The sequence below is a fragment of the Cydia pomonella genome, chromosome 15, assembly GCF_033807575.1.
Source record: "Cydia pomonella isolate Wapato2018A chromosome 15, ilCydPomo1, whole genome shotgun sequence".
In the NCBI taxonomy this organism is placed as follows: domain Eukaryota; kingdom Metazoa; phylum Arthropoda; class Insecta; order Lepidoptera; family Tortricidae; genus Cydia; species Cydia pomonella.
This window is the reverse complement of record NC_084717.1, coordinates 17,035,463-17,050,861: the sequence shown is the minus strand read 5'-3', so window position 1 is coordinate 17,050,861 and position 15,399 is coordinate 17,035,463. Positions and strand designations below refer to the sequence as shown.

The 15,399-nt window shown below is 35.2% G+C and overlaps 1 protein-coding gene and 1 long non-coding RNA gene across 2 annotated transcripts in view; one reads left to right on the top strand and one right to left on the bottom strand.

Moving 5' to 3' along the window:
• Positions 1–15,399, top strand: part of LOC133526022 (uncharacterized) — a 577,119-nt gene that overhangs the window by 181,410 nt on the left and 380,310 nt on the right. The gene's annotated exons all lie outside the window — the stretch shown is intronic.
• Positions 5,275–6,498, bottom strand: LOC133525811 (uncharacterized; the record flags this gene model as incomplete). The annotated part of the gene is made up of 4 exons (XM_061862199.1): positions 5,275–5,650; positions 5,751–5,828; positions 5,925–6,029; positions 6,422–6,498. Coding segments are annotated over 4 exons (633 nt in total), but the record flags the coding sequence as incomplete, so codon positions are not given.

The following is a 15,399-nucleotide window of genomic DNA, read 5'->3' as shown; positions in this document are numbered from 1 at the left end:
AATTATTGTAAATTACCTAAATGGCAAAAAAATTTTCGTTAAAGGCTTAGAAAAAATTAAGTGGATAAATGAATTATGTTCCAATTGTATGGTTGTTGATCTAAGCGAGCAAGGAAGTCCAAATTTAAATTTTTTATCGACAAAATTTTGTAATGACAATCAATCTTATAATTGTTTTTACCATAAAAAACATTGTGCTTTAAGAAATGTTATCTGCTTAAAAAAGTTTTGTTTAGAAAATGATATATTAAAATGTTAACTACCTATGTTGTAAATGACTCAAATAAATGTATTAATAAAACAGGCATTTTTTCAATAAACCTTTATTTATAAATCCCTAGTAGAAAATACAATTAAAAATTATCCTTTAATAGCGACTTCGATATTTGATTTATTACACTTAACGTAGAATCCATAATGGGATCCACCTGGTCACGAACTATGTACTGGGCACTATATATCATATTCTGATCTTCTTCATCGCTGTCGGGTGCAATTCCATATTCACTGTTTAAGTCCACTACTTTAATTTGAATTAGACGATTACTATTTAAAATAGATGGTCTGCTCTTAACAAACGAAGACGTAGGTTTTAATTTCCGTTTAAGTATTGTACGCTGTTTCCGTTTGATTTTCTTTTTTGGAGTAGCAGATGATGTTGATGCCAATGGTGGAGGACTATGCTGGGGTTTGTTAGCCAATTCAGGATACGCTTGCTCAAACGTTTGGGTTGTCTCCCAGGGGTTCTGAGCGTGGTCGAATGGGTCCTCGGGATCGCAATGCTCGCACATGATGTTATCTAATTTTAGTACAAAACATATCAATTAGAAATAATGTCCTTTTCAAAACCAAGCAATAAAATATTTACTTAAATATTGTAGCAGGACTTACCAGTAAATAGGTGTTTTATGTTGAGTTAAAAAAATTGAATGAATAAATGTAAAGCAAACTACACTAACATTTTGTCAACTTAGCATTTTGCAATTGCGTTTACGCTGCACACGTTTTATAAAACATGACTTAGGTTGTTTACCTACATCAGACTAGGTATTGTCGAATAAATTGCACTTAGAGCGTTGACCTATTTGTGCTACTTATCGCAAGAATGTAAAATCAATCTTAACTTACCTACTTATAAGGTATATCAAGTAAAATGATTACTTGGTGTATAGCTGTGGATGATATGATTGATATGCAACCAATGCCTAAGTATTTTCAATATTATTAATATCCAGATAAGAAAATATGAAAAGGTGATTTCACTCGGGCCTACAACTTTCGTCTTAGTAAAATAAAATAAGAGGGTTAGTCGCACTATGAAGGTAAAAGAAGAAAAACTCAGATTTTTGTTTTGTAAATTTTATTGGATTAAACACACAGAATATTTTATATTTCGAACTCCTTAATTAAAATATACAAAGTCACCATAATCGTAATATTTAAATAGATATGTATAAAGTTCAAATAAGATAATGATCTCATTAGCTCTAGATAAATCTTGTAACGTAATACTCATCACAAAAAACAACTGTTTCCCCAAGCCATGGTTGAAACTTTGTCTGGTAATATAATCCTTTTGTCATCTGCATTGGATAAAGCAACTTTGTTTACCACCTGAGTAAAAACCTCGTGTTTAATAGACTTAAACAGGACATTTTTTTTCCTAATTATTTTATCGTGTGAGAGCAGTACATTTTGATAGTTGTCAAGGGTCAACTCTTTAATAGCAGCCGTTTTGGTACCTTTTGCCTTTTTAATGAAATATTTTTTTTCGTGTGTACTGGTAAGGCAGTACAGCTTAGAACGCAATCCTACATACTCAGTTATAAGTGCCCCTTCTAATTCATCTTTAAATAGACCAGGAATCTTATTGTTAAGCAAAGGAATCTGAAAAACATTCGAAGGACTAAAATTACTGGTGTCAAAAAAATCTAAGAAATGATTTTTTAGATCACGGTAAAAGTCTTTAACTTTAATTTCATAAAGAAAACTGTCAGTGTCGGTGTAGCAAAGACGTACACGTTCGCCATAGTGGGGTTTTATTACAGAGTAGTGGAAATCGTACATATGTTTTTTGGAAAGTTCTAATACTGTAAATCCTACATAAATCGGTTTATCTAAAACGACTATTTCTGGTTTCATTTGCACGGCAACTAAGTTCTCGTCAAACACTGTGGCGCTGTGAAAATTCGGTCTAGCTATCAATTTATCTGCGGTAACTAACTTTTTCGTGGTGTTTCGCTCATCACACCACTGATTTACTAATTTAACGTCTACCCGTCGTTCACTATCCTCGAGAGTTTTCCCGAACACCGAGTTGTTCATTAATTTAAAAAGGTCCTGTTGAAATTTCGTATGTGCATTTTTTCTTAACTCGGTATTTAAGTCGATATATTCTTTTAGAAAGGGGCTTTGTCTGAACGTGAGCACACGCCGTATTTTTGAAATAACTAAGCCATTCTGCACACACGTTTTTAAATGTACGTAATGAATAACGTACTCATATTTATCATACAAGTTAGGAATTAATTTACTAGTTTTTCCCCCTGGAGGAACAAACTTTTCTGCGCAAAAAGGATAATCGTTGTGAGCATGATGTAAATATTGGGGATATAATAAATCGACCTCAAGTATATAACCAAATTCCGCATTGTCTGAAACTGACATAATATCCAATCGCGAAATTTCAGAGTTATCTAGAAACCGAAAATTTGATACGGGCAGTGGTTGAGACATTGCATACCCATACAAATTATTACAATCAATGTATATAATAAACGAATCAGGCGTGTTTGGATCATAATTTTTTAGGTACCTATTATTTGCAACCGCATGCCTATGTGAGCACATACAAATTCCTCCTCGAATGCCTTTTTGAATGAAACGAATAATTTCTAATTCTGATATTAACTCTAATTTTATACCCGTCTTTAATAGCATTGCGTCAAAAGAAAGACTGGGAGAGGTTAAATAGAATGCAGGATCTAAGCGATAATTAACCTTGCATGTTTTTCGAAAATTTTCAAAGATGTCTGATAGGAGCAATACATCCGTTTTAAGATAGAGGTCAGTGTATTCACCAAGATTTTGGATATCAAATGTATTCCACACTGTTTGAGCATGATTATAATCTACATCGCTAATTTTCTCTGCGGTCACTGAGTTAAAAAATAAATCTTGTGAAGGTAGCTCAGTCTCTGTAAACGTATCCCAGCATGTTATATAATCATAGGGGTAGACCCCTTTTCGTGTTAATAAGTTAAATTTGATTATATCATCAGGAAAAAAAGTGTGTAAGTGGAGGAAGTCTGGTTTAGTTAGTCCCTCGGCTAATTTTTCTAACCCAGTATCCAGAAATTTAAATGAATCTACAAAACGTATTCGCACATACTGATCATCAGACATCTTTAAAAACTTAGTAAAGGATATGTAGTTTTCCTTATTTTTTGGTATTATTTTCACAGGACCTGAACATTTGCCTAACTCTTTTATAAATAAATGCGAATCATAACCTGATAAGTTATGAAAAAATACAGGAATAAATTTTGGGACGCTGTAACGTAAGTTACAATATTGATGAGCGGCCCCTCGATATAACCCCGTCAAATGACAGTGATCTCTTACTTTGTCGGCAAATAAAAGTTTGTGACAAATATGACAAATCTTAGCGTCCTTGTGCGCCAAAGCATTGGCTTCGGTAAAAATCATAGGTATTTCGTTATTTAAGATTTCATATATTTCCTCAACATGTCTGAACAAATACTTTAAGAATTTAGAAGTACAGTCAGGTCCTCGATACTGAACAAACCGGTTTAGACTGCTGTCGTAAGAACAAACTATATGGTAGGCAAACGCTGCTGGTATATGCTTCTGCTTATTTAAGGTAAAACTATCTTCTGATTTCTGATCAATGTCACATGGTGGGAAAGGCTTTAGAATTGATTCAAAATCGCTATAAATTACGAAAGGCACATTTTGATGACGTTCAAAATTTTTAAATTGAAGATATGTACCCTTATCTGGTAACACCGTTGCAACTCCACTACATGTATGACTCTCAACCATGTCTTTAGATGGAAAAAATAGGAGACATTCTTCACAAAAATAAAGCTTACCATGATGCTTTGTTATTTGCGAACGAACAAGTCGCGACAAATTGCTTATTAAAACGTAATGTGATTTATCACCCTGTTCAATTAAGAGTAAGTTAATTCTCTTATTTCTATTATACTCAGATCTATAAAGAGGTCCAACAACTGTGCGATTATTTTTTAAGGAATATACATTGATGCTTAAATCTACATTATTACGCTCAAAAGTACGAATACCTGAGAAAGTAATTGGAAAATTTATTTTATCAATATTCAACACATCTTTGAAGTGAGGGTATGAGGTTATACGCTCTTTATGATTTTTAGAAGGATAGAGTGCTGCTACAACGCTCCACAGAAAACAAAAATCATCCTTATTCTGTATATTAATGCAAGATTTTTTGTTCTTAATACACTTAGGTAAATCTATGTACGAAGATCCCTTTAATGGCTGATATTTATTAATATTTATTTCCAAATATTCATTACTTAGGAAAGTCCATCCACTGTCACGTTGTTGGAACTCTTGAATTTTTTTATTTAAGTCACATATTACTATTTGGTACATCTCATCAAAATCGTAATTTTGATGGATCGTGAAATTTTTTGTAGTAAAAGATTTAACTTCCTCTTTATTGTCTTTGATTAATAAAAAGTTGCAGAAGTACTCAAAGTTAATTTTTATGCAAATGTGACTTAGCAAACGTGATTTTATAATATTCTCTAATTTGGATTTTAATGATTCTAAAAATACTTCAGGTTTAGCAAATTTTGATTCCTCTGATCCATGTACTCTATGAGATGATATACGTCCTCTAAAGGCCGATGTAATTTCAACCACGCCATCAATTATTGACGCTTGAGAATTATCCTTATGTTTTGTACTTCTCAAGTGTCCTACCCATTTATTTTTTGTGACATTAAGTGAACAATTGTAGCAGAAAGGCATACTTAATTTAATTTATCTAGAGCTGATTAGTTAATGAAACGACAAAAACCGAATTAATTGAATAATGGACAATGTAAAATAAATATCTAATCAAGAGGCATACGTCATTTTTGGGTTGGTGGAATTTAAAATTTAAGTTTCCTGGAGCAGGATCCTGCCACTTGAACGGATATTTAAATACAAAACAAAATTTTACATTTAAAGTAAACCCAACTCAACTCAGAGGCAACCCATGAATTAATCTTTATTGGGATAAAATTTTGCCTCGGTGTCTTTAAAAACTGATTTAATATGCTTAGTAAACTTAATCAAACTTTCCCATGGAGGAGTGTCTGAGTCAAGTTGAGCTTTAATTGACAAAAGAGCTTTTTTCCATCTATTCTCGGGTAACTCACGGCGCACGTCGTCAGTTTTGTAGACGCGTAACTCCACGAAAAACGCACCATCGAGCTCGAGTGTCCGTTTCGTCAGACCGTTGGCCACCCGTTGAACGATAGAGGAGTCTAGCAGCGATGCCGAGGACGCCTCTAAGTCTTCATCTTCAGGAAATAGCTCGAACGGGTTGCCGTTCTTCGAAACCTTCTTGTTTGGTGCGGCGGTGGAGGGCGTTCTGCAAACCAATAGTTGTTATCATAAATATGTTCATAATAAGTCACGAATAATATTTATTAAAATCAGTTTGTCAAAAACAGTTAAGTATAAAGTAGTACCTGTTCGATTTTGGTTTTGGGGTCTTTTTCACTTTTTTCTGTTTCGTTGTTTCCTCGAACTCCACCTCCGAATCGATCCTGAAAAGTTTTTATACAGTGTTATATAATTGCTCAAAGTATAAATGACTTATGTTAAAAATACCTTATTAACAATTGAATAATTTCAATATTTACCCTGAAGCATCAGGTTTTCTTTTTTGTCTTTTTTCTTTATTCGCCTTTGTACCCGTTGCTGTGTTGCTAATGGAAGCAATGCTTTCAAATTCTGAATCGGAAGACCTAGAACAAATTAAAATGTTAATAAAATAAAATAATAAATAAATATTATGGGACATTATTACACAAATTGACTAAGTCCCACAGTAAGCTCAATAAGGCTTGTGTACTTAGTTAATGATATATAAATACTTAAATACATAGAAAACACCCATGCTCATCACACGAATAAATGCCCTTACCAGGATTTGAACCCGGGACTATCGGCTTCGTAGGCAGGGTCACTACCCACTAGGCCAAACTGGTCGTCAATATTTTAATAGAAACAATATCAATACGCAGTTACGCCGTATGAGAAATCACTTGCTAACAAACATAAATAATTACGGTATATTTTAGTAAGACAATTCAAATACTCAGACATAATTCAATGAAATATTAGATAATATACTTACGTACATTGTATAAAAAATGTTACAACACTGTAAAAACAACTTTGGCTCCGTGCACTGCTGTGTTCGAATCGTAAAAAAAGAAACAATTAAGCAAGCGAGTAAATTAATACGCATTTATTGATGATTTAGCTGAAACAACTAGGGTTGACAAGTTCCATATTTTGTCTACTTGCAGTAAATGATTGTAAGGTATTATTTTGTCCACAAATAAAAATTGCAAGGTATAAAATTCTTACTGTCTAAATTATGAAATCGCCAACCCTCCATTTATGCTAATGTTAAGTTAGTGCAGGTATCATATAACTAATTATACCCGTTGTACCATTGCGAAATTAGTAAACATGTTTTTATCGATTTGCGCAATCAGTAGCAAATAAGTACGACAAAGCATATTTAAATTATAGCACTAATCCTTGCCCGTGACTTCGACTGAGTATTCTGATATGAAACTTTATTTCTAAAATCGAACATTACATTAGTGACTGCTTCCTTGTTTGCCACCGTCGTTGTAAAACAAATTAGTTACCAATATTTTTACAGCTGTTAGTACTCAGATCCTGGAATATATTTAAGTATGATAAGGTTTAACATCAAAAATGTTCAATTGAAAGATCCGATTTATTAAAATTATAAGTAGGTCAAAATTCTATTATTAATGACTAAAAACTTAAATCAAATTTGTCTATCCATTTGTGAGTCACAAATATATAGGCTTAATTTCTGATAGACTTAAAATAAAATAACGGTTACCCTAACTATGTTTTAAAGAAACTTATATTTATGCATAGGTAGTATTAGTAATTCATATCAAGACTAGACACTATTTGTATGAAATGGAATCTAATTTGAAAGTGAACTATGTTCCTACATAAGTAGGTAAATAAAACATTTATAACGAATCATTCATTGACTTCGAGAAGGTACGTGCCTTGTTGAATAAGTTATAATTACTGTCTCAGATTACAAACAGAGTGCGCCTAGGCACGTGTTGTCTTATTTTTATTTAGTATTAATATGCCACATGATTCGTTATAGTGTGAGTAAGTATACAGAGGTGTCATGCCTATCAATAATTGTGGCATAGCTGAAAATATTTTACTCATTTACCTATGTGGAAATTCACAAGCTAAAATTCAAGTCGTTTTTATTTACAAGTTTGGTTTTTCGAAGTAGTTTTCCTGATTAGTATTTTATTTGATTTGGGTAATAAGTAGAATAAGCAAATGTTAATGTATTAAGAGTAAATTAGACAATTACATTGATGAAGCATTTCAGAGGTTTACCTTATAAAGGTGGAAACAGTAGTCAATCCGTTTATATTTATTCTTTGAGATGTAACTAGATATCAGCACGCGTTCTACTATCTGTATCCCATACTCTGTCACTTGTTTATTTATGTGATATGCTTAAAGTATGACCAGGACAAAGGCATAGCCTCGATCATTTACGTTTATCGAATGCAATTCCATGTGTTAATACAAACGTACTGTGATAACATTGAAACATGATGCGAAAATAAAAATTGATCTTTATTTTTCAAAGAGTAAGACTGATTTGCTTTAACCTGGCTTAACGATGTAACTGTTTTACACCATGATACAGATTTTACATGTGTTTGTGTTTGTATAAGTCTTATATTAATTATATATTTTAAACTTAATATGGTTGCACTAAGAATCAAATTGATTTGCGCATAAACAAAACACAATTCAACCCACGTCACAAGTATGAACCAATGGCAGGTTCAGGCCTACATCGCACTTATGAAGTTTTTTGATAAGTTTCATATAAATAAAAATGTTGATGCCTAAGTTGTCGGATGTTGACGACCGGACATCTCAGCACGTAAATCACACTTTGGCCTGGCCAACCAGAGAGTGTAGTGTTGATCTAGAAACTAGAGGGGACTCTGTACCTACGCGGTCGATAGGTATGGATAACCACACCCGGAGGGGTTTCACTCAAGCACGTAAAACGCGACCTTACGCCGGGGTTCTGCACCTTGGAGGTTCATTCATGTTCTGTGACGCTGACGAGCTGATCAGTCATGTTGTGCAAACGCCATAGTCAACCGAGCATCCGCTTGGGGCGCTATGAGGGCTTACGCCTGGGTTCAGCACCTGGGGGTCCTTGCATACATCCTGAGACTGGCCAACTTGGGATGTGTGTTGCGTTAAGCTTTTGCTACTATTTTGAACAACTAAATAATTGAATTTGGAAACAAAGCAGTCGTAAAAATGCATTTCAAAGCCACTTACTTCTTGAATAACTGGAACAGATACAAAACAGAATAAGCTTTTAAAATCACATCATTTAAGGTGCTGAGAAAATGATCTATGAAATACATCACTGAGAAAATGCTAATCTCCTAGTGAGCAAACGAAACGCAGTTCTAATCGAGCATTCGTTAAACGCGATTGGAAACGGAACGGCGGTCTCGTTCGAAATTAAATAGTAAAACGCTCTCCGTTCGATGGTCCAACAAACCCGATTGGGAAGTCTAGACCAAATTGTTAATCGTCTCAATCCATACATGATATGAGGCTTTCTAGATCATGGGTTTGGTTTACCAAACTCTATTGGGAAGTTTCAACCATTCGATAAACGCGATTGGGAACGGAACGGAGTCTCGTTCGAAATTAAACAGTAAAATGCTCTCCGTTCGATGGTCCAACAAACCCGATTGGGAAGTCTAGACCAAATTGTTAATCGTCTCAATCCATACATGATATGAGGCTTTCTAGATCATGGGTTTGGTTTACCAAACCATATTGGGAAGTTTAAACCAGTGAGCGAGCGAAGCGAGTGAAACTGGTCTAAACTTCCCAATAATATACTACTTCTCTGTCAGAGACCAATAAAAAAGCATTCATTTTGGTTAGTTCATCACGGAGATCATGTATACTGGTTTACCTAAACTTACGGTATCTCATTCTTGGTACGCGTCCGGAATGAATAAGGCTGGTGAGCAACCCCCCTAATTTGACTGAGAGAGTCCATTACGTGTCCGGTTCATAGACTATTTTGTAGAAGTGACATATCTATGTACCTAATTAAGCCTTGATTAGTGAGGGTCTGCATTAGCGAGGCTCTACTGTAGTTCTTCACGTGTGTCATTCACCATTATTTCCACCACTGTACATATTAGTCTATAAATATTTACCAGTCGCTTTCAGGGTGAAGGAAACATCGTGACGAAACCGGACTAATCGCAATAAGGCCTAGTTTACCCTCTGGGTTGGAAGGTCAGATGGCAGTTGCTTTCGTAAAGACTAGTACCTACGCCAATTCTAGGGATTAGTTTCGTTCTTATAATAGTTCGGAGGAAAACCGAAATAAACCGGTATTTACCGGTATGTTATAAACCGGTTCCGAGCCTTGTTTAGAACAATATATGATTCATCCAATATCAGGATGCTTATTTAATAATATGTGGCAGACCGTCTCTTATGACGGCTGCGTTTGAAGGAGTGTCAAGTATAGATAAAGTATATGCTTAAGTGTGTTTGGCTGCGATACGTTGGCTTTTATTTGAATGACCCGAAAAGCTGCGCTATTGGTTTGGTTCCTGGTTGATTATGATGACAGTCCGAAAAGGGAGTGAGGGTTAAGACTGGTAAGAGCCGGGTGCTCATCGAGTACCTATCATTAGTTAGTCGACAAATATATTTTGCTTTTATGCAGAGACTTACATATTCTCGTAGGCTAGGTTCACACGGCGTTCATTTCATCGAACACCGCAATGATAGCAACATTTGTATGGCAACTTTCAAAATTCACACGGCGTCTATACGGGAAAGCCGTCTAGCCATATACATCATTCGATAAAATCCCGCTATATGGGAAAAATTAACGCCATATACCTAGCCTAAAGGTAGGATTCGGTTTGCAACTGCAGCTGCACTACTGTTTTGGCATTACTGATGCAGTCTTGACGCTAACGCTGTCACTGTCAAAGATTCAAATCCGTCAATTCGAGTCTTTCTGCCCTGGATGCGGTCCTGAGGGTCCTGAAGCTGGTATATCTCTCGCGTTGAATGATGGCACTTACGACAGTTCATTTTTTAATGAAGTAGCTATCACGTAAAATATTTGTAGACATTTTTTGATAGATTAGCAATTAGCACACAAGTTTCTTAGAAATGTAACATCAAAGTAATAAAAATATGGTAAAAACAAAAGGGTAGAAAAATATAGGGACCATCATTCGCCGTGAGAGGTACTGGGGCATTTGCTACATCTTGAGACAATTTTATGCAAGTCACCAACACAAAAATAAGTATATTATGATATTATGCGCACGACGTTCTTCATCTACGTCGACAGTAGGCTTTAGTTGATATACAGACACCTTCTTCTTCTTCAGGTGCCGCTCCAACTAGTGAAGGTTAGCAGTCAGCTAGCGGCGTGGCGAAAGGGTTTGGCCACCTTTTTAATCCCGGTCCTTTTTCGGGTGTTACGCAACCACGATTGCCTTTGACCGCTATTTTTCCTTCTTCAAGCGACCTTTCCCATCATGATCAACTGCAGGAGTTTTAAATCTATCATGCCTGAAGACATGACCATGAAGCTAATTTGAGTTGTTTCGCCGTCTGCAAAAGCTTGCGTTTCTGGTCTGCTCAACGCTCTTCGTTGGTATCTCTCTGAGTTCACTCTTCTCTCGAGTCTCAACGAAGCATTGTCGCGTCTGACACATTTTCTCCTCGCGCCCTATTAGGTTAGATTGCGACCCGCCTCGAAAGCCTTATTGGAACACATTTTTTCTATATTTTATTGGATAAAATCGTAGAAGTGGTCTCTCGTTTTTATTAAAATTCGTGTCCATCCATAATATTTTATCACCTTTCGTTGGTTGAGAAAAAGTTCACTTTGTTCTTTGTTCGAGAGAAAATAAAATGATTTAATGCTTATTGAAATAAAATTTATAGTTCACATGAATATTTACATTTAAATAGAAAAAAAATGACAAGTAAAATACATAGAAACAGGAACTATATAAATGGCTATGTAAAAATAAGTAATTTGTATGGTAGGTACAGTCGCCATATATATCTATGTCGGGGCGGCCAAGGTGCTCACAAGTATCTGAACACGCCTCTATTGTCAAGGCGTAGGCGCTAGAGTGCGTGTTCAGATATTTATGAGTACCTTGGCCGCTCCGATATATCTGATGGCGACTGCACATACTGATTGATTGATTAGACTAGTTTTTGTTCATAAATGACAAAAAGCATGTCACGAATTAAATGTTTTTAAGGCAAAAACGAAAAATAAAGATTTCATATCGCAACTAAATTATCACAATATGTCCATATATAATATACGTAGTAATATCATTTGTATACATTGTAAATAACGTTATTAATGTCTAAAATTGTAAATAGTTATTCAAAATTACTTATAGTTGTCATTTTATTCTGAATTACTTTTCTCACTGCACCCACATTCGAGAATTTCTATTTTGCCCTACGGTTGACTGGTAGAGAATGCCTTAAGGCATTAAGTCCGCCATTTGTACTTATTTTTATTATGCAATAAAGTTTAAATAAATAAATAAATAAATTTACACCAATACAGAAATAGAATTCCACCTTTTTATATTTTACGAAGCAGTCCAATATTTCCAGCAAACTTTCCAATCCCACACCGCCGATAGCTCTCCCGACGTAGATACCAATGAAGTCCGACATGCTTTTAGTTTCAGAGCGTGTAATGGAATGTTTCTACTAGAGATATTCTCATTTAGCGAGAGACGTTGCCTCGTAAGTAATTTAATCCTTAATTGGCTTGCAGGATTTAACAACTGGAGTAACTTGTCTGTAATTTTCTGTATAAAACAGCCTGCCCATTTTTGCGGGGGAGGGGCACGTCAAATGTATGCCTATTTGTGAATAACGTACAAATAGCCAAGTCATATAAATGTCAGTCCATACAATAAGGCTACGTTCACACAGCGACTATTCGATTCGATATTTTCACGCATACGGTTTTACCGTATAAATGTACGAGACGACCGTTTACACGGCGCGAGGTCCATTCGGTTTTTTTCACGTATGCGGTCTTCCTGTAATCCCGTATATGAGGTGCAAACAAATTAGCTACCGATATTTTAAAAGATGGTACTTCACATTAAAACATTTAACTTTCAATGGAAATTAAGAAAAATACTTATTCATATATTTTTTTGTTTTCATTTACAGAACATCTACTAAAAATAATCAACGGCGGGCGTGGCCTGCTTCCCCTCGGAGTCGGAAAGCGACAACTTCGTTTAGCGCAGCGGGCCGAAAGCTGGTGCTTATTATGAAACTAGTTATCAGTATAGCCTCAGTGAAAACTCGTTTTCACTAGTTCAAAACACTGGTTAACCTGTCGACGATGTACTAGCAATCACAATAACACTTAGAACACGTGTCCTTCCGCGGAATGAAACTGTTCTAATGTTTGTTGCCATTTACAAATGCAGCTGCAAAGCTGCGAGCTTCAGACGTTAAAAGGATTGCGACTAGCGTAAGTGAAGTGAATCGTTTTTACTGTCAAGAGTGGTTAATGTCTGCATTTTGCGTAGAACTTATATTCTTTTATTCGTGTACTTTTTTTAGGTTTAAGATTCTTTATTCTCACTAAGAATTTGACAATTCACTTACATGAGAACTTAAAGCTACACAAATACATTTATTTTGCATGAAATTAGTGAAAGAACTAAAACATAGATGGTATTAAAACATACAGTAAAATAAAATCTGCCGATACACTTAAACAAAAACTTGATCGTGGTCAAACGCCTGCCTATCCTCCATAAAAAAAAAGGTGATTACTTTTGAGGTGTGAGGTGGTGTACTTTTGAGTGTGTAATCCGAAAATGTTTTTGGCTTGGAGGAAACCGACTGTTGTAGGTATTTCTCTAATGCCATGAGTTTTTGTTGATAAGTCCTGTCATCAGGCTTTTTATGCGCAAATGCTGGCACAAATGCCAGCGAAATTCCTTAGGGTTCTGTTCAGCATTGCAGCGCGACATTACTGTCGGCTGCGTTGCAGCAAATATCAAAAATCCGGTTAGCAACATCGAGTTTGTCTATAGGCATTCTCTTAAATCTTTTGTCTCGGCGCTTGGAGACTTTTACAATAATCGTGTCATCAATAAATTGATGCTAATTCAGCATTTTATAGTTCGTGTTGTCCACGATGACGCGTAGATTTGTCAAATCGAACCTATAACATGTCAATATGAGTGAAGGCAAGCGTTGTCATGAATAACATGATCTATACGAATAAGAAGTTTAAAAGATAATCACATATTAGAATTCGTACGTGTATATAGGTATTGCAAAAAAAAAATTGGTATTGCATTAGTTTTACTATTTTTATATTTTATGCTAGCTATAAGCAAAAAAAAAATTTTAATTGGTACGCTAGGTAAAAAAAGCTATTTATCTTGTTTTTACTTATATATCTATCAAGCCAACGCCGAATATTTCTGAGGCAAAATTCCATAAAACGATGCAAAAAAATTAAAAAACAATATTTGTTCATCAAATATTCTCATATTCATATTACATATCATTAATTTTATTCGAAGCCAAGGTATCTGATTCATCTAATTTTCCCCGTTGTTTTTCCTGTTTCGGCATAGCATTGATATGAAATTTAATATCATGAATATTCGACTTATTTATTGTTGGATTTCAAACGAATCCAATTATTCGACTTTCGGCAAATTAAGAAGCGTTGTCGAGTATGAGGAAAAAAATGTTTGTTTCTTCTGTAGGTGCTTTCATGAATTAAATCATTCATTTAAATACTTATACTACGGAAAAATTGTGACTCATAGATAATTTTTCTGTAGTTTAATAATAGTACATTATTGCAGAGGCTGGGAAAGGGCAATTAGTGGATGAGTTACAACAAAGAAGACGAATCCAGGAATTGCTGTTCCTGCCGAGGCATATATAGTGCTTTTCTCCAAACATGCCAGGAAATCAGGTAAAATAATCATAATTTAAGCATCAACCGAACCTTCACATCAAAAACGTCTAAAACAATTTCCCTCTTTAATTATTTTTTAAAAGTTAAAGGCACAACTATTCAGCCATTCAGTACCATTCAAAATAATATTCGCTCATTCAATAAAATTGTGCAATATAAGTTTGATCATAACGAAGAACTTCCCGTACCATTTTTGCCACAATAAGGTGAACATTCATGAACATATTGGAGTAAAATATTTTTTTGTGGAGACTGCTGGACCTGAGGCTGCTGGTTAATAAGGCTCTGGAACTTATTAGGAAGTTGGGCAGGCGTTTAATGGAGAAGGGTAATGATCTCCGCTCTGGGTCTTGGCTGGTCCAACCGGTTTCCATCGCCATACAGCGGGGGAATGCTGCTGGCATAATGGGAACTTTTGGGTCGTGCTTTGTTGCAGGGTGGGGATGGGCGTTAGTTGCCGTTGTTTCAGTACCAGTTATAAGAAGCATGTTTCGTCATACAGCTATACAGACACAACCATCCAGAAAAGTCTAATTTTGCAAAGCACTTAATAGACAGTGGCCACGCTTTATCTGACAATCATACCTTTGATATTTTACATGTTTGTAAGAAAAAATTGCGTTTAAGTGTTCTGGAATAGTTGGAAATAATTAGGTACAACAATAGGGGGACGATTCTTAACGAACAGTTCACTCACAGTAGCCCCCTACTCGTCAAATTATAAACATGGCCGACCATTTTAGACAGCTCATTAAAATTTATAAAACTAACTAAACACATTGGACGCTCCGATATATCTGATGGCGATTATACTCAATGACTTACATCTCAATTTTTCGACATCGACTTAACTATACTAAGTTTCACTTATCCTCGCATTTTTATAAATATTATTTGATTGTCCCCAAAATAGTATTTCATACAATCGTGTGTAATAGAAAGCGTTTCAGTAGGGTGCCGTGTTTAGCCAACGATGCTTTCTGAGTTGCCTA